This window comes from Hemiscyllium ocellatum, chromosome 2 (assembly GCF_020745735.1).
Source record: "Hemiscyllium ocellatum isolate sHemOce1 chromosome 2, sHemOce1.pat.X.cur, whole genome shotgun sequence".
Taxonomy (NCBI): Eukaryota; Metazoa; Chordata; class Chondrichthyes; order Orectolobiformes; family Hemiscylliidae; genus Hemiscyllium; species Hemiscyllium ocellatum.
The window spans coordinates 69,254,579-69,269,266 of NC_083402.1; the positions used below are offsets into that span (position 1 = coordinate 69,254,579).

At 41.9% G+C, this 14,688-nt stretch overlaps 1 protein-coding gene across 1 annotated transcript in view; it reads left to right on the plus strand.

The window, feature by feature from the left end:
* LOC132827823 (AP-3 complex subunit sigma-1) overlaps window positions 1-14,688 on the plus strand; it is a 92,492-nt gene that overhangs the window by 61,198 nt on the left and 16,606 nt on the right. The window contains exon 5 of the mRNA XM_060844564.1: window positions 6,508-6,615. Coding sequence (XP_060700547.1) covers window positions 6,508-6,615 — 108 coding nt within the window. The remainder of the gene's footprint in view (window positions 1-6,507; window positions 6,616-14,688) is intronic.

Sequence of the window (14,688 nt, forward strand, 5' to 3'; positions counted from 1 at the left end):
ACTTACCTCAAAAGTTGGGCCTCCATTTTGAGTAGAGCAGCAAGGAGAGAGGGCGGAGAAAGCAAGGGCTGCGGGAAATTTTTAAGTGGGTGAGATCTAAACCGGAGACCCTATACTGTAGGGCCTCCATTCCACCCACTTTTTCTAACTTTGCTAAGAGTCTGTAAACTTGGTAAGTTTTCAGGTTTTCTCATTTTTAAAGTTTTCTTCTCTTCCTTGTTTAGTCCTGTATGGGCTTTAAGATTACCGGGGTATGGTTGATAGGGCAGTTGCATATTCCTCCTGCAGAATGTGGCCGATGAGAGACATGACATGTCTCTGCCGACCACAGCTGTGGGAAGTGCACTCAACTCCAGGTCCTCCAAAACAGCGTTAGGGAACTGGAACTGGAGCTAGATGAACTGCGGATCATCTGGGAGGCTGAGGGAGAAATTGAGAGGATGTACAGGGAGGTGGTCACTCCTCAGACACAGGATAAGGACAGCTGGGTTACACTCAAGGGGAGGAAAGAGAACTAACAGAGCAGGGATCCCCTGTGGCTGTTCCCCTCAGCAATAAATGTACCGTTTTGGATGCTGCTGGTGGGGACGGCCTACCAGGGGAAAGCCATAATTGTCAGGTCTCTGGCACTGAGGCTCAAAAGAGAAGGGAGGAAGAATAGAAAAGCTCTAGTGGTAGGGGACTCAATAGTTAGACGGATTGACAGGAGATTTTGTGGATAGGAATGGGACTCCCAGAAGGTATGTTGCCTCCTTGGTACCAGGATCCGGGATGTCGCCGATCGGGTTTAGGGGATTCTGAAAGGGGAGGTTGAGCAGCCAGAAATTGTGATACGTATTGGCACCAATGATATAGCCAGGAAAGGGATTGAGGGTCTGAAAATTGACTACAGAGAGTTAGGTTGGAAGCTGCAGTGTAGGGTGAGTAGAGTAGTGATCTCAGGTTTGCCACTAGTGCCACTAGACAGTGAAGTGAGGAACAGTCAACGAGCACAGCTTGACATGTGGCTGTGAGGCTGGTGCAGGAGGAAGGACTTCAGATACTTGGACCATTGCGATGCCTTCTAGGAAGGTGGGACGTGGGACGTGTTGCACCTGAATTGGAGGGGCACAGATGTCCTGGGTGGGAGATTTGTTCATGTGGTTCGGGAGGGTTTAAACTAATTTGGCAAGGGGGTGGGAACAGAGCTACATATCTGAGAGGGGGGGTAGTTATAGATGGGGCAGTGATAGGATGTAGTGAATCAATCAGGAAAGTTTTTCACATGATGAAACAAAGAGATCAGTTAAAGTGCATCTGCTTTAATGTAAGGGGTGTCAGAAGTAAGAGTGATGAACTTAGAGCATGGATCAGTACTTGGAACTATGATGTTGTGACCATAACGGAGACGTGGGTTCCACAGGGACAGGAATGGTTGCTAGATGTTCCAGGGTTTAGAACGTTGAAAAAGAAAAGGGAGGGTAGAAAAAGAGGAAGGGGTCTCTCATTGCTAATCGGAGAGTGCATCACAGCTACAGAAACAAAGGTGGTTGTGGAAGGTTTGTCTACTGAGTCAGTATGAGTGGAAGTTAGGAACAGCAAGGGAGCAGCCACCTCATTGGGGGTTTTCTGTAGACCCCCTAATAGCAGTAGGGAGATTAAAGAACTCATAGGCAGGCAGATTTTGGAAAAATGCAGATGTAGCAGGATTGTTGTTATGGGTGAGTTCAACTTTCCCAATATTGACTGGAACCCCCTTAGTGCAGATGGTTTGGATGGAGCTGTTTTTGTCAGGTGTGTTCTGGGGCGTTTCCTTACTCAGTATGTAGACAGGCTGATGAGGGGAGAGGCCATTTTGGATTTAGAGCTTGGCAGTGAGCCAGATTAGGTGTCAGATCCTGCGGTCGGCGAATTCTTTGGTGACAGTGACCACAATTGCCTCACATGTACCTTGGCCTTGGAGAGGGAAACAGCAGTTACCAAGGGAAGATGATTTATTGGGGCAAAGGAAATTATAACGCTATCAGACAGGATTTGGGAAGTACAGATTGGGAGCTATTGTTCCACAGAGAGTGCACAACAGCCAGGTGGAGACTGTTTGTTTAAGGAGCAATTGTTGCGAATGATGCACAAATTTGTTCCTCTGAGACAGGCAAGAAGGGGTAAGATTAAAGAGCCTTGGATGATGAGAACAGAGGAGCTTCTTATCAAAAGGAAGAAGGCAGCTTACGCAAGGTGGAGGAAGCAAGGATCTAGCACAGCTTTAGAGTATTACAGGCTTACAAGAAAGGAGAGCCAGGAGGGGGGAACGAAAAAGGGTTGACAGGAAAGATCAGAGAGATCCCAAAGGCATTTTACTCATGTGAGGAATAAGAGAATGATCAGGGAGAAGGAAGGGCCAGTGCGGTATAGCGTATGGAACTTGTGCATGGAGTTTGAGCAGGTAGGGGAAGCCCTAAATGAGTTTTCTGCTTTGGGTTTCACGAAGGAAAGGGATCTTGTGAATTTTGAGGAACTTTGAGGAGCTGGGAATAGGCTTGAACAGATCAAGATTGATGAAGTTGATGTGCTGGAATGTTGGCAAACATTAAGATTGGCAAGTCCCCACGGCTAGACCAGACTTATCCTAGGTTTCTCTGGAAAGTGAGAAAGAAGGTTGCTAAGCCACTGGTGAAGATCTTTGCTTCCTCACTCTCCACGGGAGTCGTACTGGAGGATTGGAGGGAGACGAATATTGTTCCTCTTTTCAAGAAGGGGAATAGAATAAGGAAATCCCTGGCAATCGCAGTCTTCTATCTCTGGTCAGCAAGGTTTTGGAAAGAATTCTGAAGGATAGGATTTATGACTATTTGGAAAAGCATTGCGTGATTAAAGGCAGTCTGCATGGATTTGTGAAGGACAGGATATGCCTCACAAATCTTACTGAGTTCCTTGAGGAGATGACAAAACAGGTCGACGAAGGTCGGACAGTGGATGTAATTTTTATGGACTTCAACAAGGCATTTGATAAGGTTCCCCATTGTAGGCTCATTCATAATGTCATGAAGTGTGGGACACAGGGAGATTTGACTGTCTGGATTCAGAATTGGTCAGATGACAGAAGGCGGAGATAGTTGTAGATGTAGATGGAAAGTATTTTGCCTGGAGGTCAGTGGTGAGTGGTGTCCTGCAGTGTCTTGGGCCTCTGCTCTTTCTAGTTTTTATAAATGACTTGGATGAGGAGGTTAAGGGGGTGGATTAGTAAATTTGCCAATGACACAAAAGTTAGACGTGCCATTGATAGTATCGAGAGCTATTGCAGGCTGCAGCACGACATAGACAGGATGCAGAGCTGGGCTGAGAAATGGCAGATGAAGTTCAACCTGGATAAATGCCAAGTGATGCATTTTGGAAGGTTGAACTTGAATGCTGAATATAGGATTAAAAACAGGATTCTTGGTAGTGTGGAGGAACAGAGGGATCTTGGTGTTCAACTGCATAGATCCCTCCAAGTTGTTAGGGTTGTTAAGAAAGCATATGGTGTTTTGGCTTTCATTAACAGGGGATCGAGTTTAAGAGCTGCGATGTTTTGCTGCAGCTGTACAGGATTTGGGAGGGCAGGTTGCAGCTGTACAGGACATTGATTAGGCCACTTGGAATATTGTGTGCAATTCTGGTCTTCTTCCTATTGGAAAGATGTTGTGCAACTTGAAAGAGTTCAGAAAAGATTTACAAGGATGTTGCCAAAGTTGGAGGATTTGACCTATATGGAGGGGCTGAACAGGCTGGGGCTGTTTTCCCTGGAGCGTCGGAGGCTGAGGGGTGACCTTATAGAGGTTTACAAAATTGAGGGGCATGGATAGGGAAAATAGGCAAAGTCTTTTCCCTGGGGTGGGGGATTCCAGAACTAGAGGGCATAGATTTAGGGTGAGAGGGGAAAGATATAAAAGAGACGTACGGGGCAACTTTTTCATACAGAGGATGGTACGTGTATGGAATGAGCTGCCAGAGGAAGTGGTGGAGGCTGGTATAATTGCAACATTTAAGGGGCATTTGGATGGGTATATGAATAGGAAGGGTTTGGAGGGATCTGGGCCGTATGCTGGCAGGTGGAACTAGATTGGGTTGAGATATCTGGTCAGCATGGACAGGTTGGACCGAAGGGTGTGTTTCCATACTGTACATCTCTATGACTGTACAAGACCCTGGTGAGATCATACTTGCAATATTGTGTCCAGTTCTGGTCACTCTATTATAGGAAAGATACAGAGGCTTTGGAGACGGTACAAAGAAGGTTTACCAGGATGGTGCCTGGATTGGAGGTCTTGTCGTACGAAGAGAGGTTGACTAAGCTCGGACTTTTCTCTCTGGAGAGAAGGAGGAGGAAATGACGTGATTGAGGTATACAAGGTAATGAGAGGCATGGATAGAGTCCATAGCCAGAGACTTTTCCTCAGGGCAGGATTGACTGGCCCAAGGGTTCATAGTTTTAAGATATTAGGAGGAAGGTATAGAGGAGATGTCAGAGGCGGGTTCTTTATGCAGAGAGTTGTGAATGCATGGAATGCGTTGCCAGCAGTGGTGGTGGAAGCAATGTCTTTAGGGGCATTTAAGTGACTGCTGGACATGCACTTGGACAGCAGTGAATTGTGGGGGGGGTGGGAGCAGCGGGGTAGATTAGGTTATTTTATTTTAGATTAGGAGTAATCCTCGGCACAGCATCATTGGCTGAAAAGCCTGTTCTGTGCTGTATTTTTCTATGTTCCAAATTAGTGTGGCTACGGAGTAGGTCAGAGGCTCATGACTTGACACACAAATCACAAAGTCTGTTCTCCATTTACAAGGCCTTAACTTCAAAGTGTGATGGAATACTGTCCAGTTGTTCTGGATGAGTGCAGATTGAAAAACACTCAAGAAACTTGACAGCATCCAGAAAAAAAAGCAGCTCACTTAGCTTTAGCTTCTTAATTCAAACTTCTGATAAGAAGAGACTTGTTCAAGTAGCCATTCTAATCGCCACTTAAGGCAACTCTTTGATCTTTATCTTACTTTGTATTAGATTTTTAAACCATTGTTTTATGGCAGCTGGAAGCATGTGAGATTGAAAATGATGATAAATGCCAGGAGGCGGTAGTTGGAATTCTTGGTGTTCATTTATGATGGTTTGCATTGCAAATATCGGGTTCTAAATTGGGTAATCCCTATAACCTGACTGAGTGGTATCTCGTAAGGAAATCGCGTCCAAGTATGCTATTCAGGATTATATTATAATTCAAATAAATGTAGGCCCACCTTTTTTTTGAGATATACAGCATGGAAATTTACTCTTCGGTCCATCTTGCCCATGCCGACCAGATATCCTCAATTAATCTAGTGTCATTTGCCAGTATTTGGCCCTTATCCCTCTAAACCCTTCCTTGTCATATAAATTTTGTAATTGTATCAGCCTCCACCACTTCTCCTCTGGCAGCTTATTCCGTATATTCACCATCGTCTGCATGAAAAAGTTGCCCCTTAGGTCCTTTTTAAATCTTTGCCCTCTCACTTTAAACTTATGCCCTCTTGTTTTATAGACTTACCCACCCTGGGGGGGAAGATGGTGCCTGTTTAGCTTATACATGCCCTCATGATTTTCTAAATCTCTATAAGGTCACCCCTCAGCCTGTGATGCCCTAGTTTGTGATCATGCTTGCTTTCTTTGTGTAGTTGAGCCTGATTTGAAGAGAGAAACTATACAGGGTTTGAAAGTGTATCCAGTATTAGATCCCTGGCGATTGTAGTAATAGAGTTGCCTGTACAAATATTGTACTGATGCTGAAATTCACGTACTGCATGACTAATTTATATGATGGTAGGATGATTTTTGGTTTGAAGACTGCTTTCTGTTAACAGCAAACTGCATTTTAGCAGCTCGAAACACGAATGACTAATACAGTATATGAATTTCTATACTGGAGTGTTCCTTGGTATATAGGGGTACATTCAAAAACTGATAGATGGATCACTTCAAATAGCATGTCTCTGTAGTCATTCGCAACTGATTCTGTTCATTCAGTCTCTGCTTGCAAAACACAAAATGTTGCGTCCAACATTAGTTGTGATTTTGCAATTGGACAGCATTCACAAAATAACTGAATGTGCTAAAAATTATGCAAACAAAATTTAGGATTGTCAGTTGGAATCTTAGTGTGGTGCCTTTGCATTTACTCAAAGCTACATACGTTAATACAGAGAGACCTATTCTTTACAGACAGAACATGTGCACCACCTGCCTCAACCAGTCAGACAGCTAATTAGTGTTTTTGTTCTAACACAGTATAAAAATGTTGTTCCCCTTCACTTTAGTACTCTTGCGAATGATCCTGATGAGTTCAAGATGCCTTGATCAATGTTCAAGTTCTGCAGTATCAAATGCATCAATCATCTTCCACACATCAATAGAGTTTCATACTCCCAAATCCTTGTAAATTATACAGTTTTTAAACTTGCAGATGGTATCATAAAATATTTGTGCGGCCTTTTGCTAATGTCCATTTATTTCTTCTTAAGGTTCACAACATTTTGGCTGAAATGGTAATGGGAGGAATGGTTTTAGAGACCAATATGAATGAAATAGTAACTCAAATTGATGCACAAAACAAAATGGAAAAGTCTGAGGTAAGACTTTTGCACTTTTTTTGAAATATCTTCCAGCTCGCATGGTTTTGGATCCTGCATGTTTCTTGTGCCTTCTGTGATATCTTATTCTTTAGTGGCAACAGCCAGCTTGCTTACTGTGCTTTTTCAAAAAAAAAGCTCTTGAATGACCATTTGGATAGTTGCACTGTGTGACAAGTCAACAGCACTGACAAGGCATTGTAAAATGCCTACTTATCAGTTGGAACATGACTATAAAATGTCCACAGTTTAGTGCTAAAGCTTTGCGGGTATAAGTTGCATGAATCAATTTGCCTGTATGCTAAACTGGAAGATTTATGATTTGGCAGTTTACTTCTATAAATCTACAAAGTTTAAGAGGCTGGTTAGAACAAACTAAAAGTGCATTGAGCATAAATGATTATTAAAAAGAGAAATGCCATGGTCAGTTTGGTCAATTTTTCTGGGTTTCTGCCAATTTAAAATAGTTTTCAATTTCATGCTCAATCTGAGTCAAGTTGATTTGGTCTCAACCTTGACAATATTAGCAGTTGTCTTCGCCCCTACTACTGAGTCAGGAAACTACCCCGATATCTGACCTAAATCTATCACCTTCAATTTAAAGCTATGTCCTCTCGTGTTAGCCTTCACCATCAGAGGAAAAAGGCTCTTGCTGTCCAGCCTATCTAATCCTCTGATTATCTTCTACATCTCCATTAAGTCACCTCTCAACCTTCTTCTGTCCAATGAAAGCAACCTCAGTTCCCTCAGTCTTTCCTCGTAAGACCTTCCTTCCATACCAGGCAACATCCTAGTAAATCACTCTGAACCCTTTCCAAAGCTTTCACATCCTTTCTGTAATGCGGTGACCAGAACTGCACACAATACTCCAGGTGCGACTTTACCAGTGTCTTGTACAGCTGAAGCATGACCTTGTGGCTCTGAAACTCAATCCCCCTACCAATAAACACCAGTACACCAAATGCCTTCTTAACAACCCTATCAACCTGGGTTGAAAATGTGTTGCTGGAAAAGCGCAGCAGGTCAGGCAGCATCCAAGGAACAGGAGACCCTTTCTGTAAACCTGGGTGGCAACTTTTGGCATTTATGCACCTGGATACAGCAATTTCTCTATTCATCTACACTGCCAAGAATTTTACCATTAGCCCAGTACTCTGCATTCCTGTTACTTCTTCCGAAGTGAACAACTTCACGCTTTTCCGCATTAAACTCCATTTACTATTTCTCCGCCCAGCATCCTTTGGCACTATCCACAACTCTGCTTACCTTAGTGTCATCCACAAATTTACTAACCCATCTTTCTATACCTACCTCCAGATCATTAATAAAAATGACAAACAGCAGTGGCCCCAGAACAGATCCTTACGGCACACCACTGGTAACTGAGCTGGAGGATGAACATTACAGATCAGCCACTACCCTCTATCCTCTTTCAGCTAGCCAATTTCTGATCCAATAACGTACTCACATTCACTATTGAATTTTGAGTACAAAGTGATTATTCGAGCAAGATGCCATTGAGTGTTTACTGCTCAGACAATAGTTCTGCGTTAGCATCCTCTGTGAAAAGTTTTTTACTAGTTCAGGATAGTGTCTTTTTAAAAAGAAGTTGCCTTGTTTAAATGAAATTTTATTCATGTGAATTGAATCACTTGTCTGCATTTTTAAAACTATTACTAATAGCAATTACAAACAGTTGTAATTTCTTGAAACAGAAGACTAAAATATGTGTTTTTCCACCTCAAAGCAGCGATCAAAGTATTTACATTACAGGACGTCATTGAGCTCATTACATTTATGTGGACTCTTTGCTAGAGCAATTCAATACTAATCCCTCTATGCCTGTGGCTCTGTCTTTCTCTGCATATAACTTGATCTCAATTGTAATCCAGTCACTTGGTATCTGACTAAAAATCAATTGATGTTGATATCCCTCTCGTACAGATTGATCTGTTTGTCCTTATCATTTTGTCATTATTTCACATTCCCATTAAGTTGCAGTTCTCTTCTTTGACTCCTAAATGAAAGACTAAGTGAAAGGAAAATAAATAGCACAGATTTAGCATTTTAGTTTTCAGATATGATCATTCCTTCCCACATTCATTTTTTGTAAGAAAACACAATAATTAAAGATGTTAGATCTAAAGATAAGATTTCAGTAAAGCAGATTTAATTTTTAAAAATCTTACAGTAGAAACTACTCCAGTTTATTTCTTTTATTGTTCATTAATCAATGGATTGACCTAAAATCTAGCTAATTATGTTAAAATAATGGAGCCCCTTGAAGTAGATTAGATTACTTAGATTAGATTACTTAGTGTGGAAACAGGCCCCTCTGCCCAACAAGTCCACACCGACCCGTCGAAGAGGAACCCGCCCAGACCCATTTCCCTCTGATGCACCTAACACTACAGGCAATTTAGCATGGCCAATTCACCTAACCTGCATATCTTTGGACTGTGGGAGAAAACCGGACTATCCGGAGAAAACCCACGCAGATGCAGGGAGAAAGTGCAAACTCCACACAGACAGTTGCCTGAGGTGGGAATTGAATCCGGGTCTCTGGCGCTGTGAGGCAGCAGTGCTAACCACTGAGCCACCGTGCCACCCAAACGTATTTTGTAGCTTGGAGGTAACAAGTTCAAGGACTGAAACACAAGATGGTTGAGGAGCACAGGCTTGATTTCTTCTTTGCATTTATCTGTCTATGATCTTATTTATGTTGCTTTGGAGCAATGTTGAATCGCTTGGTTAAAAGGATTTGGTGGGATAGGGTGGAGGCTTTTGTTTTGAGTTTCCTAGTTTCATGTGTGGCTTTTTTAACTTTTCTGGACAATTTCAGTTAAACTTTCCCTCTGTTCTACAGATGCACATTATTATTACATTGAGATGTTGGGCCTACTCCAAATAGGAAAATGATAACTAGAATAAGTAGTTTGTTGCTTTTCTAAATGATCAGTGAAATATATCTGTTTAGTCTGCCATTGGATCAGTTGAGGACTGATTGTTGCACATGCTGCTCTATGGCAATAAAATTCAGAATTTCAACAGGAGACTATGCAGATCCTAGTATTGATGGGAACAAGAATATATGTTGCAACTCTAGACTCTACTAGAACTTGTTAGAGTTAAAACAATGGTCTCTTGAACTTGCTGCAGTTTAGCAGACAATGTGTACCAGTCAAACCTTGCTACGTTCCTTGACGTGGTGGTCTTCTATTTGGATTTATGGACCAGACAAAACCCCCTCAAACTATTCAGAAGATAGTCTGTACCCTAATTTTTTCTTATTTTTAAGGAAAATGTAAGGTGTTGCTTTCAAGATGCAATTTGATTGGTTAAAGTAAAACACACTTTATTCATCCACTATAGTTAAAATACAACAAAAGAAGGGAGGAGTTTGAAGAACTTAACTCTATTGGCAAACTTAACAGAACAATAGTACAGTAACTATTACTAATTAACTGTTCCAATATAGCAATATCCCATAAAAACACCCCTTGGCAAAAGGCAAATACAGCAAACAGATTGTCTCACATGCAGTTCTCCAATTCAGAAGGAAAGAGCATTGAAAGACAGTTCTGAGAGAGAGTATAGCAGCCGTGAGAGATCCACTGCTTTCCAACCCTGCTACGACTCCAGCAAAAACTACTAATGCTAAAACTAAAAATCCTGGTTCTGAGAGAGATTGACCATACCCACTCAGGCTGCTTCTATTGTTCTAACATTTTAAAAAAAAAGCCAAGTCCTCACAAGTTGTTTACTTTACTGACTTTACAACGAGATGGCTTACTACCTCTGTCTTAAAGCCTCTCTTTTTAAAAAAAACTAGAACAAAAATAACCTCTTAAAGCCACAGCATCATCACAGATTCAATTACAAGTTACACTACCTTCTCCTTCCTAGTTGATAACTATGACAGTTTCTCTAGTAACTGATTATAATCTTCCTTAACTTGAAGGTAGACTCTTTGCTCATGGATTTTAGCATACATCTTTTTCCATGTATTTTATAGAACCAGTCTGATCTTCGATTCATTGAAAATTGATCAAATAACAATGAACTGTGTTCTGTAAAGAGTGTGAAGCTAGCCCCATCATGTGGCAACTTGGGCAGTAACAACACAGATTGCATCTATACCTCTTCGTGAGCTTGTCTGTTTGTTCTGACTCCCTGAACGTTATTGAGCACCTTACTCACTTGAAGAAAAGATTGAGTTTGGAAAAGTTTCCATATGAGATGACCAGATGAGTTTTAATAATTCTGTCATCGATACCTTCATTGTTAAGTTCAGTGTATACCAACAGGGAAAATTCTTGGCATAGCATATTCTACAGTCAGTTGGAGAGAATGCCATTCTAGACCCAGTAGGGTGCATTGAAGCAGAATCAATTTATGATCTCAGAAAAGAGCTTCAAGGTAGCAATGATTCAATCTGATTAATTGAATTTTGCATCTTCTTCAAGTAGAGGAGAATGTATCTGAGGCCCTGGGGCTGAACTGTAAATGAAGAGGTCTTTTTTCAGAGATACAAATATTGAACTGGGAAAGTGAATTGGGAAAGCAGATAGCGATGCAGATCAGGAGAAATGCAGTAGCATGCATTTAAGATATTTTAACAGTCAGCAAAGATACATTAGATACAGGAACAAAGAGTAACCCATGCCTGGCTAACCGTTAAAGGTTGGTATCAAATTGAAAGAAAAGTCATTTTCTATGATGATTAATGATAGGTAAGAAAAACCACCCATCTGGTTCACTGCCATCCTTACCTGGTCTGGCCTGCATATGACTGCAGAGTCACAGCAATGTGGTTGACTCTTAGCTCTCCTCTGAAATGGCCTAGTAAAGTATTCAGTTGTATGAACTGCAAAAAGGCCTCAAAAAAAGGAATGGCACCAGAAGGACCACTTGGCATTGATTTAGACACGGGAAACAACAAAAGTCTCACCCCTGTCAAACCTGCAGACCAATACCCAGGGGCTAGTGCCAAAATTTGGAGGACTATCTTTCAATCAGACGGAATTATACTCTCAAAATCATGTCTTGCAGATTCTGTCTGAGACAATGTCATTCCCATCTCTGGGAGTATCTTGTCCCACAGGCAGGATAGACCCAGCAAAGGTAGCAGCACAGTTATAAACAAACAGCAGAGAGTTGCTGTGTGAGTTCTCAACAATGATTCTGCATTCCATTGCATCAGATGAGTCGTGGAAATGAACACACCTGATAACCTCGAACCAAGCTTCCCATAGCGAATGACTCAGAACTCTTCCATGCAGAACACCACTAGGAGGAAAGATGGGGTGGCAAGGATACAGAATGTGCTCCAGATTTTCGCATTCATCACTGAGGGGGGCTTGGTAGCATAACTACTGACTGAGCAGGATTGAGTGTTAAAGGACATAGCTGGTAGACTGGGTCTTCAGCAGCTCATGAGGTAAAAGCATACTTGACCTCTTATTCACCAGTCTGCAACACATGCTTCTATCCAAAATAACATTGGTAGGAATGGTTACCATGTAGTCCTTATGAAGACAGAGTCTCATTTTCATATTGAGGATACCTTTTATCATGAAATATGGCACTATCATCGTAATAAATGGAATAAACTTTGAACAAATAGAGCAACTCAAAAGCAAGGAATCCATGAGGCTCTGTGGGCCATCAACGGCAGCAGAATTATATCCAAATGCAAACTGCATCCTCAAGGTATGGCATTTCTCCATTGTACAATTACCATCAAGATAAGGGATTAATCCTGGTTCAATGAAGTGTACAGGAGGTCTTGCCAACAGCAGCAACCTAAAAATTAGGTTTCAGTCTGGTCAAAAGGACTGTGTATGTCAAACAACACAAAGCAGACAGTGTTAGGGTAAATGATTCCACAACCAATGGATCAGATGTAAGCTTTGCAATCCTACCACATTCACTTGTGGATGTTTTTGGACAACTAAGCAACTCATTGGAGGAGGCAGCTTCACAAATGACACCATTTTCAATGTTGGAGAGCCCAGCACACTGGTGCAAAAGACAAGGCTAAAGCATTTGCACCAATCTTCAGCCAGAATTGTTAATTGGATGTCAGTCTTGACCTCTCCAGAAGTCTCCAACATTGTAGCTGCCAGGTCTCAGCCAGTTCAATTCACTTCATGATATCAAAACTGACCTTGCCAAACACCATAACCAAGCTGTTCCAGTTCAGCTCTGACACTGGTATTTACTTGACATTGTGGAAAATTGTTCAAGTATGTTCTGCGCAGAAAAATCAGGATAAATCCAACCTGGACATTTAAAGCCTTAAATGTTTACTCTCCGCCATCAGCCAAGTTATGGAATGGGTTAATAACTGCTTAGAAGCAGCACTTGCTAAGGAAAATTTGCTCACTGAAATTCTGAGTTCTTCCAGAGCCATACAGCTCCTGATTTCATTATGGCCTCAATTAAAATATAGGCAAAAGAACTGACTACATTTCTGGCTTGGAAATACATTGGTGTTGCTTCAATGTTGCTGGATCAGAACCCTGGGACTGCCTCCCTGATGGAATTATGGTCTACCTACTGCAAATGGAATGCTTCCATTGAAAAAAACAACAGCTCTTAATTTCTTTCTTGGGGACAGCTGTGGATGGGCAATGAATGTTGGCCTAACCAGTGACTCTGTCATACTGTTAAAGAATAAAAAAAATTTAAAGCATCAAACAATAAATGAAAGCACAGTAAAAGATAAATTTAAGTATGAGAGATAGCAGCTAGAAATAAGCAGCTATATAAAGTTTCTTTGAGCAATTAAAAAGCAGAAAAGTAATTAAATTGAGCATTTGTCCTATTCAGGTAGAGTCTGAGAGATCAGTAATGGAAATAAAAATTGCCTGAAATGATCAACTAATGTTTTGGGCTGTATCTTGCCAAAATTTGGCTGATTGTCAATTCTGGAGAGTTTCCTAGAAGATTTCTCTGGTGAGCTTTAGCGAGTTTTCTCATGCAATTTTATGCTGGTCATTACGTTACCTCCATGGAGGCACCATGCCTCAACAGCATGACACTTGCTGTATTTTGCGCTCAGCAATGGCACTAGTGTGAGAAGCTTCTGGTATGCATGCCATGCATGTCACTATTTCAAGAGCTGTAAGCGAAGAATTCCTCTCTGTTTGAATGTCTGAAGAATTTCAAAGGACATGGCAAGAGACATTGACAGAGGCAAATTAGCACCCCAAAATCATGATGGACAGGGCACTGTTTGGGGAGGAAGCCATCCCCTTTCCCCAGAACTAACATGCACCAGACCCTGTCAGCCTAATCTGACATGGCGACCAGGTTAGCACAGTTTCCACAATCTGGAAGAGCACACACCAGTACTGGATGTGACCTCTTTGGTCTTCTCTCTGCTGCCTCACACCCATTCTGGTTCTGCTATCACGCCAACCTCCCTCCAAAGCTCATTGTCAACCAGTCTCACTTGCTGGAAGAAATGCCCCACAGTAGGTCTGAAAGGACCAAAATGTTTGCTGGGTTGACTGACATTTGTCTCCTTACACTATGAGGAGAGAATCGATGAGAAAAAGCTATGACTGCTCACATGATGCAAAGACCTGTATGTCTGGCAACCAAGCAAGATTCATTGTGATGTGCTACACTGCTGTCCCATTGCCACCAATGTGAACATATTTTTAACATGCTCAAGCTTCTACCCTTTTGTGCATTCTCTTAATTCATTCTCTTGCCTGCTGCAGGCACCAACAGGATCTAAGCAATATCATCCTACAAGAGGCCAGTGCCTCCAACTACCAACTCCTCCTCCATGTCTGAGGAAGAAGCCATGATCTCTCACCTTGTGGTGCCAGCCATTAATAGCCTCATTAAAATGCACATAAAGACACTGAATTAACAGGCAGATTGTCAGTGACTCTCAATAGACTGGATCAAATGTTGAAGAAGGCCATCAATGCTATCTGTACTACGCTGTCTCCAGAGTCAGTCAGTCTGTCCATGGACTGATTGGTAGCTGCTATAGAAGCCCAGATCAAGCAGAGCACTCAGTAGCTGCCAGAAATACATTTGGTCCTGTATTCC